Source organism: Phyllobates terribilis, unplaced genomic scaffold (assembly GCF_046119375.1).
Source record: "Phyllobates terribilis strain yellow unplaced genomic scaffold, ASM4611937v1 Scaffold_1__5_contigs__length_1240528914, whole genome shotgun sequence".
Classification (NCBI taxonomy): Eukaryota; Metazoa; Chordata; class Amphibia; order Anura; family Dendrobatidae; genus Phyllobates; species Phyllobates terribilis.
The window spans coordinates 67,251,797-67,272,904 of NW_027362761.1; the positions used below are offsets into that span (position 1 = coordinate 67,251,797).

The 21,108-nt window shown below is 43.8% G+C and overlaps 1 protein-coding gene across 1 annotated transcript in view; it reads left to right on the forward strand.

The window, feature by feature from the left end:
• The window catches only part of SUSD1 (sushi domain containing 1), a 644,959-nt gene that overhangs the window by 263,883 nt on the left and 359,968 nt on the right, over window positions 1–21,108 (forward strand). The window contains exons 12-13 of the mRNA XM_073663765.1: window positions 6,086–6,183; window positions 6,273–6,462. Coding sequence (XP_073519866.1) covers window positions 6,086–6,183; window positions 6,273–6,462 — 288 coding nt within the window. The remainder of the gene's footprint in view (window positions 1–6,085; window positions 6,184–6,272; window positions 6,463–21,108) is intronic.

The following is a 21,108-nucleotide window of genomic DNA, read 5'->3' on the forward strand; positions in this document are numbered from 1 at the left end:
ATATACAATTAACCACTTCGCGCCAGAGCCTGTTTTTGCCTTCGTGACCGGGCCAATTTTTTCAATTCTGACCACTGTCAGTTTATGAAGTAATTACTCTGAAACGCTTCAACGTATTCCCCTGATTCTGAGATTGTTTTTTCATTACATATTGTACTTCATGATAGTGGTAAAATTTCTTCGATATAACTTGCGTTTATTTGTGAAAAAATCAGAAATTTGGTGAAAATTTTGAAAATTTTGCAATTTTCAAACTTTGAATTTTCATGCCCTTAAATCAGAGAGATATGTCACACAAAATAGTTAATAAATAACATTTCCCACATGTCTACTTTACATCAGCACAATTTTGGAACCAAAATTTTTTTTTGTTAGGGAGCTATAAGGGTTAAAAGTTGACCAGCGATTTCTCATTTTTCCAACAAAATTTACAAAAACATTTTTTTAGGGACCACATCATATTTGAAGTCACTTTGAGGGGTCTTTATGACAGAAAATACCCAAAAGTGACACCATTCTAAAAACTGCACCCCTCAAGGTGCTCAAAACCACATTCAAGAACTTTATTAACCCTTCAGGTGCTTCACAGGAATTTTTGGAATGTGGAAGAAAAAAATTAACATTTAACTTTTTTCACAAAAATGTTATTTTAGACCCAATTTTTTTTATTTTCACAGGGGTAACAGGAAAAAATGGACCCCAAATTTTTTTGTGCAATTTCTCTTGAGCGTGCTGATACCCCATATGTGAGGGAAAACCACTGTTTGGGCTCACTGCAGGGTTCGGAAGGGAAGGAGCGCCATTAGACTTTTTGAATGTAAAATTTGTCTGAATAATTAGCAGACGCCATGTTGCGTTTGGAGAGCACCTGATGTGCCTAAACAGTGGAAACCCCCCACAAGTGACACCATTTTGGAAACTAGACCCCTTAGGGAACTTATCTAGATGTGTGGTGAGCACCTTGAACCCCAAGGTGCTTCACAGAAGTTTATAATATTGAGCTGTAAAAATAAAATTTTCCCATTTTTCCCACAAAACCGTTTTTCATCCCTTAATTTTGCATTATCATAAGGGTAATAGGATAAATTGCACCATGAAATTTGTTGTGCAATTTCTCCTGAACACGCCGATACCCCATATGTGGAGGCAATTTACTGTTTGGGCACATGGCAGGGTTTGAAAGGGAAGGAGCGCCATTTGACTTTTTGAATGTAAAATTTGTCGGAATAATTAGCAGACGCCATGTTGCGTTTGGAGAGCTCCTGATGTGCCTAAACAGTGGAAACCCCCCACAAGTGACACCATTTTGGAAACTAGACCCCTTAGGGAACTTATCTAGATGTGTGGTGAGCACCTTGAACCCCAAGGTGCTTCACAGAAGTTTATAATATTGAGCTGTAAAAATAAAATTTTCACATTTTTCCCACAAAACCGTTTTTCATCCCTTAATTTTGCATTATCATAAGGGTAATAGGATAAATTGCACCATGAAATTTGTTGTGCAATTTCTCCTGAACACGCCGATACCCCATATGTGGAGGCAATTTACTGTTTGGGCACATGGCAGGGTTTGAAAGGGAAGGAGCGCCATTTGACTTTTTGAATGTAAAATTTGTCGGAATAATTAGCAGACGCCATGTTGCGTTTGGAGAGCTCCTGATGTGCCTAAACAGTGGAAACCCCCCACAAGTGACACCATTTTGGAAACTAGACCCCTTAGGGAACTTATCTAGATGTGTGGTGAGCACCTTGAACCCCAAGGTGCTTCACAGAAGTTTATAATATTGAGCTGTAAAAATAAAATTTTCACATTTTTCCCACAAAACCGTTTTTCATCCCTTAATTTTGCATTATCATAAGGGTAATAGGATAAATTGCACCATGAAATTTGTTGTGCAATTTCTCCTGAACACGCTGATACCCCATATGTGGAGGCAAATTACTGTTTGGGCGCATGGCAGGGTTTGAAAGGGAAGGAGCGCCATTTGACTTTTTGAATGTAAAATTTGTTTGAATAATTAGCAGACGCCATGTCGCATTTGGGGAGCCCCTAATGTGCCTAAACAGTGGAAACCCCCCACAAGTGCCACCATTTTGGAAACTAGTCCCCTTAGGGAACTTATCTAGATGTGTGGTGAGCACCTTGCACCCCCAGCTGCTTCACAGAAGTTTATAATATTGAGCCGTAAAAATAAAATTTTCACATTTTTCCCATAAAAAATGTTTTTCATTCCCTAATTTTGCATTATCATAAGGGTAACAGGATAAATTGCACCATGAAATTTGTTGTGCAATTTCTCCTGAGTACGCCGATACCCCATATGTGGGGGAAAACCACTGCTTTGGTGTACGGCAGGGTTCGGAAGAGAAAGGAGCGCTATGTTGGCTGGGATAGGCAGCAGACACCATGTCACATTTGAAGAGTCGCTGACATGCCAAAACAGCAGAAACCCCCACAAGTGACCCCATTTTGTAAACTACACCTCTCAAGGAATTCATCTAGGGAAGTAGTGAGTATTTTTTAATTTTTAAATTTATACCATTGGGCAGTGAAAAAAGCATAATTATATTTTTACCACAAAAAAATGTTTTACCCTCAGATTTTACATTTTCACACAGGGCAATGGGTAAAAATGGTGCCGAAATGTGTCACACAATTTCTTCTAAAAGTGGCAATACCCCATATGTGGCTGTATCGTACCGCTCAGCCGTACGGCGAGATCTGGGGGGGACGGAGCGCTATTTGACAATTGGAGAACAAATTATTGTAGAATAGGCATTTGGATTTGGGAGCACGAAATTTTCTGAATTTCTTTAGGGGGGCAAGGGTCATTTTGCTTTTCCAGAGCCTTTCTGCTACCAGTAACTTGGAAGTCCCTTATATTCTTATATTTTTAACAGATGACGGACCTGAGTGGGGACTAGCTTTTTTTGAGGACTGAGTTGAAGCTTTTATTGGGAACATTTTACGTAACATTTATCCGGCGCTCTAGGCTGAGCACTTACATCGGGGTTTCCATCTAAATTTCCAAGTGATGTAATTCAGATGAAACCCCTGCAGGATCCATTCACTATAATGAGGCAGCAGAGTTACTCTGGACTCCGTCTGGCCTCTGTTTAGCGGTGTCCTTTTTTTCAGAAGTGCACAAAACTGTGGCCAACCGCACTTTTATGCACGCCTAAAACAAATGACACCGTGGGATCCCAGGCTAGACGGCGTCCACAGTGGCCTATATCTGCCTCATTACAGGGAATCTTCCATCATGGGTTCCGGCTGAATCACGTATTTCAGAGATTTACACGGAAACTCTGGTGTAAGTGCTCAGCGCAGAGCACAGGATAAATGTGAGCAGAGCCTTACTGGGATCTTTGGGAGACATAATAAACAAATCAGTAGCAGGTGAAGAATTGGTTTTATTTATTTTTTACGCCGTTCCTCGTGCGGTATAAGTGATGAGATTACTTTATTCTTTGGGTCGGTGCGATTACAGAGATACCAGATTTATATCGGGTTTTTATGACTGACAGCTGTCACACACTAAAATACGCTTTTTTTGCAAAATCTAGTTTTTGCATCACCATATTTTGAGAGCTATAATTTTTCCATATTTCGGCCGACAGAGTCATGTGACGGCTTGTTTTTTGCGGGACGAGTTGACATTTTTATTGGTACCATTTTTGGGAACGTGACATTTTTTGATCGCTTTCTATTCCGTTTCTTGGGAGGTAAAATTAACAAAAACAAACAATTCAGGAATAGTTTTTTGAGGGTTTTTTTTATGCCGTTCTGCGTGTGGTAAAAGTGATCAGGCAGCGTTATTCTTGGGGTAAGTACGTTTATAGCGATACTACACTTACTGTATTTTTTTATGTTTTGGCGCTTTTACACAATAAAACAATTTTATAGAAAAAAATATTTTTTTTGCATTGCTTTATTCTGAGCGCTATAACTTTTTTATTTTTTGGCTGATGGAGCTGTATGGCAGCTTTTTTTTTGTGGAACAAGATGACGTTTTCAGCGGTACCATTTTTATTTCTATTTTGTTTTTTGATCGCATTTTTTTCCACTTTTTGTTTGGCGATATGATGAAAAAGCATATTTTTTTGCTCCGTTTTTTATTTATTTTTATTATGGTGTGCACAGAAGGAGTTAATTAGTGAGACAGTTTTATAGCTCGGGTTGTTTCGGACGCGGCGATACCAAATATGTGTACTTTTTTTGGTTTTGTAAAAATATACGGATTTATTGGTTTAATATTTTATTTATTTATTTTTATTTATTTTGTGATTTTTTTTTTAATAGTTTAAAAACTTTTTTTTTACTTTTTTTTACATTTTTACTTAGTCCCTGTATGGGACATTAATTTTTATTTTTCTGATCACTGATCTCATGTAATGTAATAGACATATATTACATTACATGAGATCTTCCCTGACTGTTTCAGTCAGTCTCCTTTCTGGCTCAGCTTGCAGGCTGAGCCAGACAGGACACCATATATGGCAGAGCTGGAGGCGGTCATGTGACCTCCAGCTGCCATAGCAACCCCAGGTCCTGGAAGGAAACGGAGATCTTCGGAGAGGTAAGACGACCCCCTCTCCTCCTGCTGTCTCCTATATGCCGCGATCACTATAGATCACAGCATATAGAAGACAGCAAGGGGTTAACATCACTGGGACCTGATCTAATCAGGTCCCGATGATGTACCCTGTCAGAGCTAACGCTCTGCACCAGAATCGCAGCGCTTGCAGGACCCTGGGGGTCCTGAGCGCTGCGAGACCACCCACCGTTTTTAAACGTCGGCGCTGCACAGAGCCCGGCAAGCGCCGACGTTTATCTACAGTGGGCGGTCGGGAACCGGTTAAAGAAAGCACTGTCTTGTTTCGGTTTATTTAATTAATAGAGGACTTACATAAAGGGCAGAAGTCTTGATGTTAATTAACATCCAGGGGTGTCCCCCAGGTGGTAGGGTGTATACTCCTGTGGGGCTGTAGGAGGTTGATTCCGATTGATACAGCTGGTTGAGCCTGTAGCATAAGACTGAAAATTACAGTTTTATTGTGTTTAGAGCTTAATATATGTTATATCTGATTAGCTGGAAAGTTTACCTGATTAGCTTAAGGTATTACTTATGGGTGATCCTTTAGACACCCTGTTTATTTTTGCTTTTATGCTGAAAGAGCGAGAATCCTGGTGTCAGCTGCAATGAAATGACACCCCAGGATTTAGTATAGATAGTGAAATTTTAGGGTGGTCAGTGTAAAGTGTGGCTCACCTTTAAGGCTGACTTTGGTACTTATGAGATGGGTATCTGTTACTGACAGATAGCAGCCTTCATGGGGAAGGGGGTAGCAGCTGATTGGATTATCAGCAGGTGGCTGGTACACATTAACAAAAGTAACAGTGCAGTGATCGTTGGTGATACAGCTGTGTACCTGTGTATGGGACCAAGATCTTTAGTTGCAGTCCCGTAGTTTCAAGGAGCTGTGGATGGTCCGCAGGTAGTGGTTTCCTGGTTTGTTTGGGAATTCTGTCTTTAGAATTGTATTAAAACCAAAAAACTGAGCTGGACTATAAGCTGGTATACATGCAACGTGTAAGAGTATGTTCACACTGTGGCCATTTTGCAGACCAAAACCCAAGAAAAAAACAAAAACACCACAAAAATGATCAAATACCCTACAGCAAGTAAATAATAGCATATGTAAATAGCATATGGTACTTAGTTAATGCTATTTTTATCAAAAAGTATAAAAGCTACCCCTCTACGACAATGTGTACCCATTGGAACGGTCCTCACCTGTCTCTAGTACGAAATCCTTACCATGTATCAAATGATGTTAATGTGAATAAGGGCAGAGCTCGAGAGGGTCCCACTGAGACACCTATCCATGGGAAGCTATACAGATGAAAATGAGCATATTCCCTACAATAAGTAAATAGTAATAGTACATGTAAATAACATAGGTACTTAGTTAACGCTATTTTGATCAAAAAAGCATAAAAGCTATTGCCTATGCTGTACCTATGTGAAATAAAATGACTATTTTACTAGAGTATGAGACTAACAACATTATTTGTTCTCAGTAAAAGAAGATTTAATTAGTAACCTCATTATTTTCAATGAAACCTGTCTACAATGGTACAAAAGTAGTGACATTTTTGGATGGGAGATTTTTTATAAGGTAAGCAGTTGACCTTTGTATATTTAATGGCGCCTAAGAGTAAATGTTAGGGTCAATTCAACAGAGTTGTTTCTTCTTTGTTACAACAGTTCAGTATACATGGAATTAGGTGGAACGACAAAAACTTTGTTGACAAGAAAAGTTTGAACTACACTACAGACAATGAAAATCCGGCTGTATGCTTTGATCTCCTCCCTGACGCTAACTACACAGTCTCTATGGTGGCTACCTCCGCCACTCTTCCAGCCATACTGCTCAACATAACAGTGAAAACCACTAGTAGGTAACAGTTTATTTGTAATTAAGGCAGTACAGTCATGCATTTATTTGGACCTGTTCACACTTATCTACTACTGTAAATTCTCCAGTAGGTAAATGATATTGCTTAACCCCTTTAGGACCGAGCGATTTATAGTTTTTGGACTTCAGATTTTTCCTCACCATATTCCAATAACTATAACTCTATAACTATTTTATTTTGGCTTTTTTGCAACATAAGTTGTTGTTTTGTATGACACCATTCATTTCACCATACAATGTACTTAAAAACAGGAAAAAAATTCCAAGTGCATTTCCAAGTGAAATTTAGAATAAAAACAATCAAACAATTCCACTATTGTTTCTTGTTTTTATGGTGTTGTTCATGTGGTCTCCAGAGCAAACTATGGCTATCAATGTGTCTAAGACAAAAGTGGGACTCATCACTGAAGAGGATAGACATCCTTCCAGCCTCCATTGTCATCTTTCTTTTTACCATGATAGCCATTGAGAACAGTTGCGTGAGGTCAATGAAGATGCCTTTGAGATGAAACGTCACACAGGTTCTACTCTCAGGATTATGGTGAGAGGTTGTAATATCTATGGTAGCTGGACCCCTCTAGTTATCATTCCAGGTGCATTAGTAGCTCGGCGTTAAACTGACTTGGTGATGGAACCAATGGTACAGCCATTTCTCCAATGAGCCATTTTTTCAACACAACAATGCAAGGCTGCATGTCGCTTGTGCTTCTGTGAGCAGTCTGCATGGTCTAAACATGTTGCCATGGCTTGCAGAGGCTTGTCTCCCATTGAACACATCTGATACGTCATTGTTCAGAAATTTCAAAGGGAGATGACAGCAGCAGATCTTGATGATTTGAGTGACCAAGTGCATTCAGCATGGTAGAACACTCATCAGACAACCAATAATAACTTATTTGATAACATGCCAAGGCTTGTGTGTGCATTTCTGCATGTGGTGCTCATACTCGATACTGAATACAGCAAGAAGTTTTTAAAGTTTTGTTTCACTTTTTCATCATCAGAATATCATTAACATGTCTATCCTTCCTGTCGTCTCTATAATTCCACGACTTTTCCTTATTAGTGTTGAAACTTCAATGTTGAGGAGTTATATAAATGCATAAAAACACACACACGTATAAATATATATACTGTAATGCAGCGGCTTGCGGCATTACTGTAATGGTCCAGGGTGTGTTCTGGATGACCATGTACCTCTCCCTCAGAAGGACTGATCACATGACTGTGACATCATTACAGGTCCTGTGTGCACTGAAGGACTGATCACATGACTGTGACATCATTACAGGTCCTGTGTGCACTGAAGGATATATAAATCCTGGTGCTTTTGAAACAGGGTGAGAAAAGGCGTGAGGCCTGATCCCTGTGTGTGGGACACCGTTAGCCTGGAGAGGCTGGAAGAGAAAGAGTGGCCTGGTGAGGCCTAGAAAGAGAGGCCTGGTCCCTGTGTGGGACTCCACTAGCCTGGAAGGCAGAGGCTGGATCCCCCCCTGTGTTTGAGATACCAGTAGCCTTTGAAGGTACGTGGCCCGGAGGCCCCATCTGGGAAGCCTTAAAGCCACAGCTGTGGCAGAACCAAGCTGACTGAAGCAGCTATGACCCGGCAAAGGTAAAAACACTGCTTGATGTGGACATTGATAGTGTTACCTTGCTGAAGGCTGTATCTGGAGCCAAGTGGACATATCTGTCACTGAAAAGGCTCTTGGACATTATATGTGTAATATGTCGGCGAGCCACTGAGATGGACTATGTTATGAGCGGTTTATGATAATTAATAAACTGCTGGATTGTGAAATACCGGAAAGACGTTGCATGTGTGCTTTAATTGACCCGGTGAAGCGAGTGCCCCTCAGCATGATGAATAGCGCTGCCTTACATGTGGTTGGAGAATGCGGGCAACTGCAGCCCGGTTGCTAGGGACAACGGCACAGGACGACGAGGGTGGATACAAGCATCTTGCTGTGGCTCGGCGGGGTCACGAAGATTAAAGCATCTTGCTGTAACTCGGCGGGGTTACGAAAATTGTCCTCGCACTCAAACCTGGTTTGCTATGGCTCGGTGGAGTCACGAAGATTAAAGCATCCGGCTGTAACTCGGCGGGGTTACGAAAATTGTCCTCACACTCAAACCTGGTTTGCTGTGGCTCGGCGGGGCCACGAAAATTTTCCGGGGAGAGCGGTGTGAAGTGTCTAGTGTGAATAGTGTACCACGATGGCTGTGAACGAAGCAGCAAATGAAACTGAAGCTATTGAGCAATTAAAGTGCCGGTTAAAACCGCAGCATGTATTTGAGAAACGTCTACAGGACATAGTGCAGGAACGGCAAGAGCTGTTGGCACCGTATAGAATGGCGGCAGTGGACCATTCTGTAGACTTTCTGGGGGCGCCAGTATTGTCCCAGAGTGCCCGGGGAGGTGGTAAAAGATGTTGTGAACTGGGTCCTAAGACTATTGCTGATTTTTTTTTTGTAAAAATCCCCCTACAGGTGTGGGTGTCCAAAAGGGAGCAGAGTCTCAAAAGGGGGCAGATTTTCAAAAGAGCATGGAGCATAGAAAACCAAAATTTGTTACTGGTTGTGGGTTGGTACGGCCTAAAAATGACAATTAGACCGTTGATAACGGGGTAGCTCCAATAGAAGGGGTTGACTTCAAAGTGGGAGGGGACTTGTTAGTACACAACACCATGGGGAGTGACACAGTCCCCACAACTGACGATGACGCTATGAAAGTAGAAAGAGAGTTTAGTCAGGAGGGGCTAGACAAGGGGAGAAAATCCCCCTCTCATCGTCGACGGCGCAAGGGCCACAGAAAGGTTGCTCCTGTAGTCTTGGTTGAAAGTGAAAATAAAGAAAATGTAATGCTGTGTGCCTTTGTTCCAAGTGTGGATCCTCCTTTAGAGGCAGAAGAGGAGGTGACGTTGCCAGTAGCAACCTCCGGTACAGTACTGAGACAGAAGGATCTGACAGCCCTGAAAGAGGAGGTGGCCAGTCATGACCAAGAGCTGTAGCCTATCAGGCAGCAGTGTCATAGTGACGTGCAGCAACTATGGGAAAACCTGGAGAACGTGTCCTCAGACCAGCAGAGCCTGGAGTCTGAACGGCAGAAAATATACCAGGTTGTGAGGAACTTACAGCGAGAACTGGAGGGAAGCAGCGAGGAAGTTAACCAATGGAAGGAAATGTTCCAGGAAATTAAGGAGGACTGCCGCAGAACCAAGGAGGAGGTTTTTCAATTGGAGATTGACAAAGCGGAGTGTGAAGATGAGTTGTGCGAGGTGAAAGATTGTTTCACCCTGGTACAGTTAGAGCTGTACCAAGTGAAGAAAGAGCTGTGTGAATCCAAGAAGGAGTATGGTCAACTCAGTGGGGAACTGCAACAAATTAAGAGAGACTATGAGGATCTCTCCAAGGTTAAGGAAAAACTAGAGGATGATAAGGCGGATGCAGACCACATGCGCCAAGTGGTTGAGACCACTCTGCAGGACACCCGTGATGAAAATGATGATCTCCGCAGAAAGACCCTAGGTCTGGAAGCTCAGGTGAAGCTGTGATAATCTCCAGAGGGCAGAGACGTGTCTTAAGGAAAGAATCAGCAAGATGGGAGCTGAGCGGAAAAAGATGGAGGAGTCTATCGGAGAAGCCACAGACCAGGGCCTGGAGTTGGCCACTGGAGATGGGAGGTATGAAGCAAATACCTCCTCGAATAATACGAGCTCGGGTGATTCGGTGGATGTAAGAGTCGAGATCAAGGAGCTAAAGGAGTTGCTACAAGCCGATTTGAAGCAAGAGAAGCTTGAGAGACTGGCTGTCGAGAGCCGAGTGGGCGCATTGGAGACAGAGAGGTCTGAGAGAACGCTACTGTTAAAGGAGCAGTTGAAGCAGGAAGAGCTTCAGACATGGGCTGCTGAGAGGCGAGTAGCTGAGCTAGTGTTATGATCTGCAACAAGAACTAAGGAAAGATAGGGGAAGCTGTCCCTACAGTAAGACTAAGCTGAATCCCTATGATAAAACGGATTAATTGACCTTTGAGGTCACATGGTAGTAGGTAATCAAAATTACGACCATAAACTCTGTTCAACGTCTCAAACGACAATTCATATAGACAAAGATGACGTACACGAACATATTCTATTCTAAAAGCTGTTAAATTTATTAGTACATATTAGTAAAAAAGACAAGATATTCATTAGAAAAGTAGCACAAATACATAAATAATGAGCCAAAACAAGGATGCCAGCGCTGACGCACAACAAATAGATATATATAGCAGATGGAGAAGATATGTATATATATATATATATATATATATATATGTAACAAACCCCAACCCACCCATACAGTATAATCACAAAGCTGGAGCTATAAATGTAAAGGTGCACAGTGCACATCCAAACAGAGAATATAATGGAAATAGGTATAGGTATAAATATATAACTCACAGATCCCCATCCCAACTACAAGCATGTATACCAATGAGTTAAACTATCCAACTACCAATAGAAAAACACAAGGCTTCAAACTAAGCCCTAAGATGCATAAAGACCGCTCACAGAGGTCAGATTAGTTAGACACCTAAGGTCCTACGCAATAACTAAGTGGGGATAGAGCATTACTCACTTATTGTAGTGTTATGTCAGAGCAGGCATCCGCAACCCCAGAGATGGGAGGTATGAAGCAAATACCTCCTCGAATAATACGAGCTCGGGTGATTCGGTGGATGTAAGAGCCGAGATCAAGGAGCTAAAGGAGTTGCTACAAGCCGATTTGAAGCAAGAGAAGCTTGAGAGACTGGCTGTCGAGAGCCGAGTGGGCGCATTGGAGACAGAGAGGTCTGAGAGAACGCTACTGTTAAAGGAGCAGTTGAAGCAGGAAGAGCTTCAGAGACGGGCTGCTGAGAGGCGAGTAGCTGAGCTAGTGTTATGATCTGCAACAAGAACTAAGGAAAGATAGGGGAAGCTGTCCCTACAGTAAGACTAAGCTGAATCCCTATGATGTAGTGGGCTGCCTGTTCCTAGTGATCAGACCCACCTTCGTCCTCGGCTAGTCTGAACGAAGACCTATAGAATTAAGGGAGGGGTCCCTAAAAGTACTAAGGACTGGGACAAAAATGGGACACCTCCTAAACAGAAGTTGTTGTAGAACACAAAAGACAAACTGACAAAAAGTACTAGAGGTCCCAGAGGACCAAGAAACTGACAGAGATAGGCACCGAAGCACCAGGCTAGCAAGACAGTCAAACAACACTGAAGTCCAGCAAAGCCAGAAGGGCGGAGCTGGAATATATAGGCAGATGGTCACGTGACCGCAAAACACAAGATAGAAAAAACTAACAGGAGGGTTCTAACAGTACCCCCTCTTTTATGAGGATCCTCCGGATCCTCCAGGCCCAGGTCTATCCGGAAACCTCCTGTGGAAAGCTTTAACAAGCCTAGGAGCAGAGACATCATCCGTCCTTACCCAGGAGTTGTCTTCGGGACCGAAACCCTTCCAGGAGACAAGATACTGTAATCTCCCTCTATGCCATCTAGAATTCAAGATACGCGAAATCTCAAATTCGCCGTCTTCCACCACAGGAGGAACTGTGACAGTGGCGTCCCTATCAGAAACGTCAGCCTTTTTCAACAAGGAAACATGAAACACAGGATTAATCTTCCAGGAAGTAGGGACATCCAACCTAACAGCAGACGGGTTAACAACCTGAAGCACTTTAAATGGACCCACAAACTTAGGACCCAGTTTTTTAGAGGAAATCCTCAACCGCAGGTTCTTCGAGGACAACAAAACCATGTCACCCACAGTAAACAAAACCTTTTTACGTTTCCTGTCAAAATGCTTCTTGGATTTCTTGTTAGCCTCTTGAAGGTTGCAACGTACATTAGTCCAAACTCTCTCCAAATCACAGGAAAAATTCTCCTCCTCCGGCATCGCCGACCCTAATTTGGAGAATGAACCAAAAGACGGATGTCTCCCAGTACAACAAAAAAAAGGAGAACACCCAGCAGAGGAGGATGTATGATTGTTAAGAGCAAATTCTGCGAGAGGCAGAAACTCAGACCACACCTCTTGATTGTCTGCCACAAAACAATGCAAAAACTGTTCAACATCCTGGTTCTTTCTTTCATTCTGTCCATTAGACTCAGGATGATAACCAGACGAAAATGACAAATGGACTCCCAACCTATCACAAAAAGCACGCCAAAAGCAAGCCACAAACTGAGGTCCTCTATCAGAAACAATATCTGTGGGAACGCCATGGAGTTTGACAATATCCTTAACAAAACGCCTTAGCGAGTCTCTTGGCGCAGGGCAACTTAATGAATGGAACCAAGTGACACATCTTACTAAAACGGTCCACGACCACCCAGATGACAGTAAAACCCTCGGACACAGGAATATCAGTAATAAAATCCATTGTGAGATGAGTCCAAGGTGCACTAGGAACTTCCAGAGGGCAAAGCAACCCCGCAGCAGGAGTATGTGAAGCCTTTGACCTAGCACACACAGTACACTGACGCACCCACTTGATGACTTCCTTCTGCCATCTAGGCCACCAAAAACTGCGACTGATAAGTCTCTTAGTCTCCGAAATTCCTGAATGACCTGCCAACCGAGACTCATGACACTCCACAAACAAATCTCTCCTTAAGGCTCTAGGCACGAACAACCTCCCATGGGGAGTGTTAGATGGAGCATCATCTTGAGCTTTCAGAATCCCATTCTCCAAAACGGAGTCCAAAGCTGCCACCACAACTCCTTTCTGTAAAATGCTCTCCTCCTCCTCCTCCTCCTCGGCACCGACCGTAGGAGAGAAACTGCGAGACAAAGCATCGGCTTTAACATTCTTAGTACCAGGGATATAGGTAACAGAAAAATGAAACCGAGAAAAAAAAAGTGCCCACCTAGCTTGACGGGCATTCAAGCGCTTGGCAGCATCCAGATAGATCAAATTCTTATGATCTGTGAAAACCTGAATAGGAAATCTAGCGCCTTCCAAAAAATGACGGCAATGTTCAAACGCGAGTTTAATAGCCAGCAACTCCCGATTTCCAACATCATAATTCAGTTCGGTTTCTGAAAATTTCCTCAAAAAGAAGGCACAAGTATGTACTCCACCCTTGTTCTCCTGAGACAAAACTGCTCCGACCCCCACTAATGAAGCATCCACCTCGACCAAAAAAGGCTTGGTCTCATCAGGCTGCATAAGGATAGGGGCAGAACTGAACCTCTCCTTGAGATACTCAAACGCTTCAATGGCCTCAGTAGTCCACTGGGCCGTATTCGCACCTTTCCTGGTGAGATCGGTTAAAGGTTTAACAATTACAGAAAAATTCTTAATGAATTTCCTTTAATAATTGGCAAAACCCAAAAATCTCTGTATAGATTTCAAACCAATAGGCCTAGGACCTTCCTGCACAGCCTGAACCTTCACAGGGTCCATCTCAAAGCCCTCGCTGGAGACAATGTAGCCAAAAAAACTAATTTTCTGCACATTGAACTCACATTTCTCCAGCTTAGCAAAGAGTGAATTATCACTCAATAACTGCAAAACTTCACGTACACTCTGCCAATGGGACTCCAGATCTGGCGAATAAATCAAAATGTCATCCAAAAATACAACCACATTCTTACCAATCAAAGGTCTCAGGACGTCGTTAATAAGGTTCTGAAAAAATGCAGGTGCATTGGTAAGACCAAAAGGCATCACCAGATTCTCAAAATGACCTACCGGAGTGTTAAAAGCAGTTTTCCATTCATCACCCTCCTTCACTTGTAACAAATTGTATGCCCCCCGGAGATCAATTTTGGAGAACCACTTGGCTCCCACTAACTGGTTAAACAAGTCAGGAATTAACGGCAATGGGCAGGAATTGCGTACGGTAATCTTATTAATTTCACGAAAATCCAGACATGGACGTAAACCGCCGTCCTTTTTTTAACAAAGAAGAATCCAACTGCCACCGGCGACTTAGAAGGTCTAATGTGACCAGCAGCCAGGCTAGTCTGTATGTACTACTCCAAAGCCTTTCTTTCAGGGATAGTCAATTTAAAGAAGCGACTTTTGGGAAGAGTAGCACCTGGAACAAACTCAATGGCGCAATCATAATCCCTATGAGGAGGTAAAACTTGTGACTCCTCCTCCAAAAAAACCCTCCAAAAATCTTGAATAGGTACAGGTAATTCCCCTTTTACCACAGCCGCAATGCGACCATTACAACATTTATCATAGCACTTCGGACTCCAAGACTTAATCACATTAGTAGACCAGTCCAATAAAGGATTGTGCAGTTTTAACCAAGGCAATCCTAGAACAACTGGAGAGGGCAAATTATCCAAAACAACCAAGTCCAAAATTTCTTGGTGAACTCCATTGATAGTGAGGGAAAATGCAGCAGTCTTATGAGTAATACATTTCAAAGGAGTGTTATCAATTGCAACCACAGAAATAGGTGATGACAAAGGTTTGGATTTCAATTTAAGGTTTTCCAAAAACCCTTTATCAATTACATTAAGTGTTGAACCACAATCCACAAATACCTGAAATTCAATCAAATCTCCCTGCAGAGTAGTACTCCCAGAAAGAAATACTCCTGCAGAGCGTAAACAAGCTATACGGGCGTAACTGACCTTTTTTTTTTCTTTACTTAAACGACGCTCACAATACTTAATCAAATGGTCAGCTTTACCACAATAAAGACACAAACCTTCGGCGAATCTCCGGTCTCTTTCCTGAGAGCGGAGTGACATTGCCCCCACCTCCATTGGTTCTCCGCTGTCAGAGCAGATTTTCTGGGAACTAGGACCTGACGTTACAGGAATTTTTACATCATTCACCCTGGACCTCAGTCTCCTGTCCACATGAACAGCTAACTGCATAGCCTCCTGCAGTGTCTCAGGTGCAGGGAATGCAATTAGCAAATCCTTAACCCTTTCACTCAGACCAGCAAGAAATAAACATCTCAGCGCAGAATCATTCCATTTAACTTCTGAGGCCCATCTCCTGAAGTGTGTGCAATAATTTTCAACATCACCTGACCCCTGATTCAAACGTCTAAGTTCTGATTCAGCAGATGAGATTCGATCAGGATCATCATATAATAGCCCCATAGCAGAAAAAAATTCCTCAACAGACCCCAAACACGGATCATTAGGTTGGAGAGAAAAGGCCCACCCCTGTGGTTCCTTGCGCAAAAGTGACATAATAAAACCAATGGGCTGTGATTCATTCCCAGAGGATCTTGGTCTCAGACGAAAATATAACAAACAAGTATTTTTAAAGGAAAAAAAATCTTGCTGTTTACCACAAAAAACATCAGGCAGTCCTACCTTGGGTTCGACAAAATGCGCTCCAGAACAGCTACTCACGTGTTGCTGGAGCTCGGCCACCTCCAGAGACAATCCCTGCAAGCGTTGAGCCAACTCCTGGACAGAAACCATACTGATCCCCAAATTTCTTTCCTTTAAGTTTTTTTGGGCTGGACTTACTGCAACAAGAACTAAGGAAAGATAGGGGAAGCTGTCCCTACAGTAAGACTAAGCTGAATCCCTACGATGTAGCGGGCTGCCTGTTCCTAGTGAACAGACCCACCTTCGTCCTCGGCTAGTCTGAACGAAGACCTATAGAATTAAGGGAGGGGTCCCTAAAAGAACTAAGGACTGGGACAAAAATGGGACACCTCCTAAACAGAAGTTGTTGTAGAACACAAAAGACAAACTGACAAAAAGTACTAGAGGTCCCAGAGGACCAAGAAACTGACAGAGATAGGCACCGAAACACCAGGCTAGCAAGACAGTCAAACAACACTGAAGTCCAGCAAAGCCAGAAGGGCGGAGCTGGAATATATAGGCAGATGGTCACGTGACCGCAAAACACAAGATAGAAAAAACTAACAGGAGGGTTCTAACAGCTAGAGGAAGAAGTTTTCGAGCTCAAAGGTCGCCTAGCAAAGTATCACTCAGTGAACGAGGCCTCCTTTGAGAAGGAAAAGGGCAAACAAGTTGCACTTACTCCTTTATACCATGAGAAGGTGGAGAGCTAAGAGAGGTTAACAGAAGAATAAATATGAAATGGAAGTGGTCAGGACGAAAATTCTTGAATTTGTAGCTGTGAGTCAGCTCAGGGGAGCCATACAGGGTGAAGAAGCTGAAAGTCAGTTGTCCCTGAAACCTGAGCCGGTTGATCGTCTGGAAACCACTGGTGAGACAAAAACGTCTCGGTACAAGTGCCTCATAGATGCACCCGAGGATTTGCGAGAAGAATGCACCAGTGAGTCCGTGCATGAAGAGTTTAAGAAGGCCGTGGGAGCCTGTAAGGTGTACTTGACCTCAGAAGCTAAACAGCTGTTGGTACTGTCCACAACCGAAGTCACAGTGAAGAGGGTGGCTATCCTAAGTGACATGCACTGGCGATGTATTCGCACAAAGCGGTTTGTCCGGTTGAAGACGGAACAAGCCATTAGACAACTGGAGCTTATGAGAAAAGCTCAAAGTCTGCGTGAAGAGGTCATCCGGGTGCCTTAGGCTCTGGTAAGAAAGCTCATTGGGAGAAATGGCCGAACCATGCAAAAGATGGTAAAGAAGTCTGGTGTGATGAAAGTAAGCAGTCCACGTGATCGCCAGGACTGGATACCAGATGAAGACGGCATGGTGTCATTCTCCGCTGTAGGAACGGAAGAAAGTCTTGCATATATACGCATGCTGATGGAGTACCGAGTGACCTACCTGCGAGAGGTAGAACAGTTGATTCTCGCCAGACTGCGAATGGAAAGGCAGCATCGCCTGAGCAGCAGAAGGTGGCAGCCGTCTAGAAATTGTGAGACCAGACAGAGAAAGGGCCCTTCAAATAATAGAACGGCTACAGTAGAAGTTAGAGACTTTCCAAGATGTCCTGAGGATAGTGGGCATGGGTTTAGAGGTAGTGAGACCTCCAGTAACTCAGGTCTGAGTGGCCCATACAAACGACCCAATAGAGTACGGGACAGTATGGAGTCGAACCAAACCTTAGATACCAGGGCATGTGAGTCACACTGCTGTATTGACCGCTGGGAGCAGGGGAGGTCTGACAAGGTTACGACTGACCGCTGGGAGTGGGGGAGGTCTGACAAGGTTACGACCCGGAAATGTGACTTGACGAAGTCAGTGACAATGACAGATGGTAGGTCCCTAAGGAATGGGCTAATGTCGATGACTAATGTTCCAGGGGCTGAACAGCGCAATTGTCAAGTACATGGTCTCTGTGTGAACTATGGGATAATGCAATTGTGTATATTATGTGCTCAACCCCACAAGTTTGAACAGAGGGGGGGGATATGTAATGCAGCAGCTTGCGGCATTACTGTAATGGTCCAGGATGTGTTCTGGGTGACCATGTACCTCTCCCTCAGAAGGACTGATCACATGACTGTGACATCATTACAGGTCCTGTGTGCACTGAAGGACTGATCACATGACTGTGACATCATTACAGGTCCTGTGTGCACTGAAGGATATATAATCCTGGTGCTTTTGAAACAGGGTGAGAGGTGTGAGGCCTGATCCCTATGTGTGGGACACCGTTACCCTGGAGAGGCTGGAAGAGAAAGAGTGGCCTGGTGAGGCCTAGAAAGAGAGGCCTGGTCCCTGTGTGGGACTCCACTAGCCTGGAAGGCAGCGGCTGGATCCCCCCCTGTGTTTGAGATACCAGTAGCCTTTGAAGGTACGTGGCCCGGAGGCCCCATCTGGGAAGCCTTAAAGCCACAGCTGTGGCAGAACCGAGCTGACTGAAGCAGCTACGACCCGGCAAAGGTAAAAACACTGCTTGATGTGGACATTGATATTGTTACCTTGCTGAAGGCTGTATCTGGAGCCAAGTGGACATATCTGTCACTGGAAAGGCTCTTGGACATTACATGTATAATATGTCGGCGAGCCACTGAGATGGACTATGTTATGAGCGGTTTATGATAATTAATAAACTGCTGGATTGTGAAATACCGGAAAGACGTTGCATGTGTGCTTTAATTGACCCGGTGAAGCGAGTGCCCCTCAGCATGATGCATAGCACTGCCTTACAATACATGTACATTTTCTAACACATACATGTGTACAGGGTGGGCCATTTATATGGATACACCTAAATTAAATGGGAATGGTTGGTGATATCAACTTCCTGTTTGTGGCACATTAGTATATGGGAGGGGGAAAACTTTTCCAGATGAGTGGTGACCATGGCGGCCATTTTGAAGTCGGCCATTTTGGGTCCAGCTTTATTTTTTCAATGGGAAGAGGGTCATATGACACAAACTTATTGAGAATTTCATAAGAAAAACAATGGTATGCTTGGTTTTAACGTAACTTTATTCTTTCATGAGTTTTTTACAAGTTTATGACCACTTATAAAATGTGTTCAAAGTGCTGCCGATTGTGTTGGATTGTCAATGCAACCCTATTCTCCCACTCTTGACACACTGATAGCAACACCACAGAAGAAATGCTAGCACAGGCTTCCAGTATCCGTTGTTTCAGATGCTGCACATCTCGTATCTTCACAGCATAGACAATTGCCTTCAGATGACCCCAAAGATAAAAGTCTAAGGGGGTCAGATCGGGAGACCTTGGTGGCCATTCAACTGGCCCACGACGACCAATCCACTTTCCAGGAAACTGTTCATGTAGGAATGCTCGGACCTGACACACATAATGTGCACCATCTTGTTGGAAAAACTCAGGGAATGTGCCATCTTCAGTGCATAAAGAGGGCAACACATCATCATGTAGCAATTTCAGATATCCAGTGTCATTGAGGTTTCCATTGATGAAGAATGGCCCCACTATCTTTGTACCCCATATACCATACCATACCATCAAGATACGAGATGTGCAGCATCTGAAACAACGGATACTGGAAGCCTGTGCTAGCATTTCTTCTGCGGTGTTGCTATCAGTGTGTCAAACGTGGGAGAATAGGGTTGCATTGACAATCCAACAAGTTCTGCCGCCTTCGGCTACCAACAGTGATCCTTACAGATCAGGGGACTCCTTTTATGTCCAAGGTGACAAGGGAACTATGTAAGATGCTCCGGATTAAACAGTTATGCACATCGGTGTACCACCCACAGACCGATGGGTTGGTGGAGAGATTTAATAAGACGCTTAAATCTATGCTAAAAAGTGGTCTCCAAGGACGGGAGGGATTGGGACATGTTACTGCCCTATTTGATGGTTGCTGTTCGCGAGGTACTACAGACTTCCATGGGCTTCTCACCCTTTGTATGGCAAGCATCCTAGGGGGTTGCTGGACGTAGCCAAGGAGACGTGGGAACAGGAGTCAACTCCGCGTTGGAGTGTAATTGAGCACGTGGTAAGCATGCAGGATCGGATCACGGCGGTCATGCCTATAGTAAAAAAAGCATCTAATGGATGCCCAGGCAGCGCAGAGTTGCACGTATAATAAAAGTTCCATGGTCCAGTCCTTTAAAGAAGGGGATCAGGTGTTAGTGCTAGTGCCTACAGCAGAGAGTAAATTCATGGCCAAGTGGCAAGGGCCATATGAAGTACAGGAAAAGGTGAGGGAGGTGAATTACAGAGTGTACCAGCCCGGAAAGAGAAAACCGGAACAACTGTATCATGTGAACCTGCTAAAAGCTTGGAAAGCCCGGGAATGTTTTGTTACGGATGCGACTCCAGTCGTACCATCGGGGAACCCTCTGTCTCCGACCAGGGACTTGGCCGGGGGTGAGGTTAAGATAAGTGATGATCTCACGAAACAGCAGCAACGGGAGGCTCGGTTTTTGGTGCTGCAGAATACAGAAATATTCTCAGAACTGCCCGGCTGGACCTCGGTGATCCGACATGACATTGTCACCGAACCTCGGGTAAGGGTACGAATGAAACCGTACCATGTGCCTGAAGCCCAGAGGCAAGCCATCACGACTGAAGTAAACTAAATGCTCCAGTTACGAGTCATCGAGGAATCCAGGAGTGAGTGGGCCAGCCCCATTGTGCTGATTCCGAAGCCAGACGGGTCATTACGATTCTGTAATGATTTCCGAAAATTGAATGAGGTGTCAAAATTTGACCTTTATCCAATGCCTCGGGTAGACGAGCTAATTGAGAGACTCGGGCAGGCCCAGTACTTCACTACGCTCGATCTTACCAAGGGTTACTGGCAGGTGCCACTGACAGAATCGGCAAAAGAAAAGACCGCCTTTATAACGCCAGAGGATTTCTATCGGTATGTCATCTTACCTTTTGAATTACATGGGGCTCCGGCCACCTTCCAGAGGTTGATGGACATAGTGTTAGAGCCTCATCAGAAGTACTCGTCAGTATATTTAGATGATATCATCATCTTTAGTACCGACTGGCGTACCCACCTGTCCCAGGTACAAGCGGTGCTGGATTCACTCAGAATCGTGGGGTTAAGAGCGAACCCCAAAAAATGTGCAATAGGACTCAAGGAAGCCCAGTACTTAGGGTACGTGATTGGCCATGGGATTATCAAACCGCAAATAAACAAGATTGAGGCCATTCAAAACTGGCCCAGGCCTTTGAGTACAAAACAGGTAGGAACGTTCCTCTGCATCATTGGGTACTACCGCCGGTTTATACCTAATTTTGTGAGGAGATCGGCACCCCTAACCGATCTGT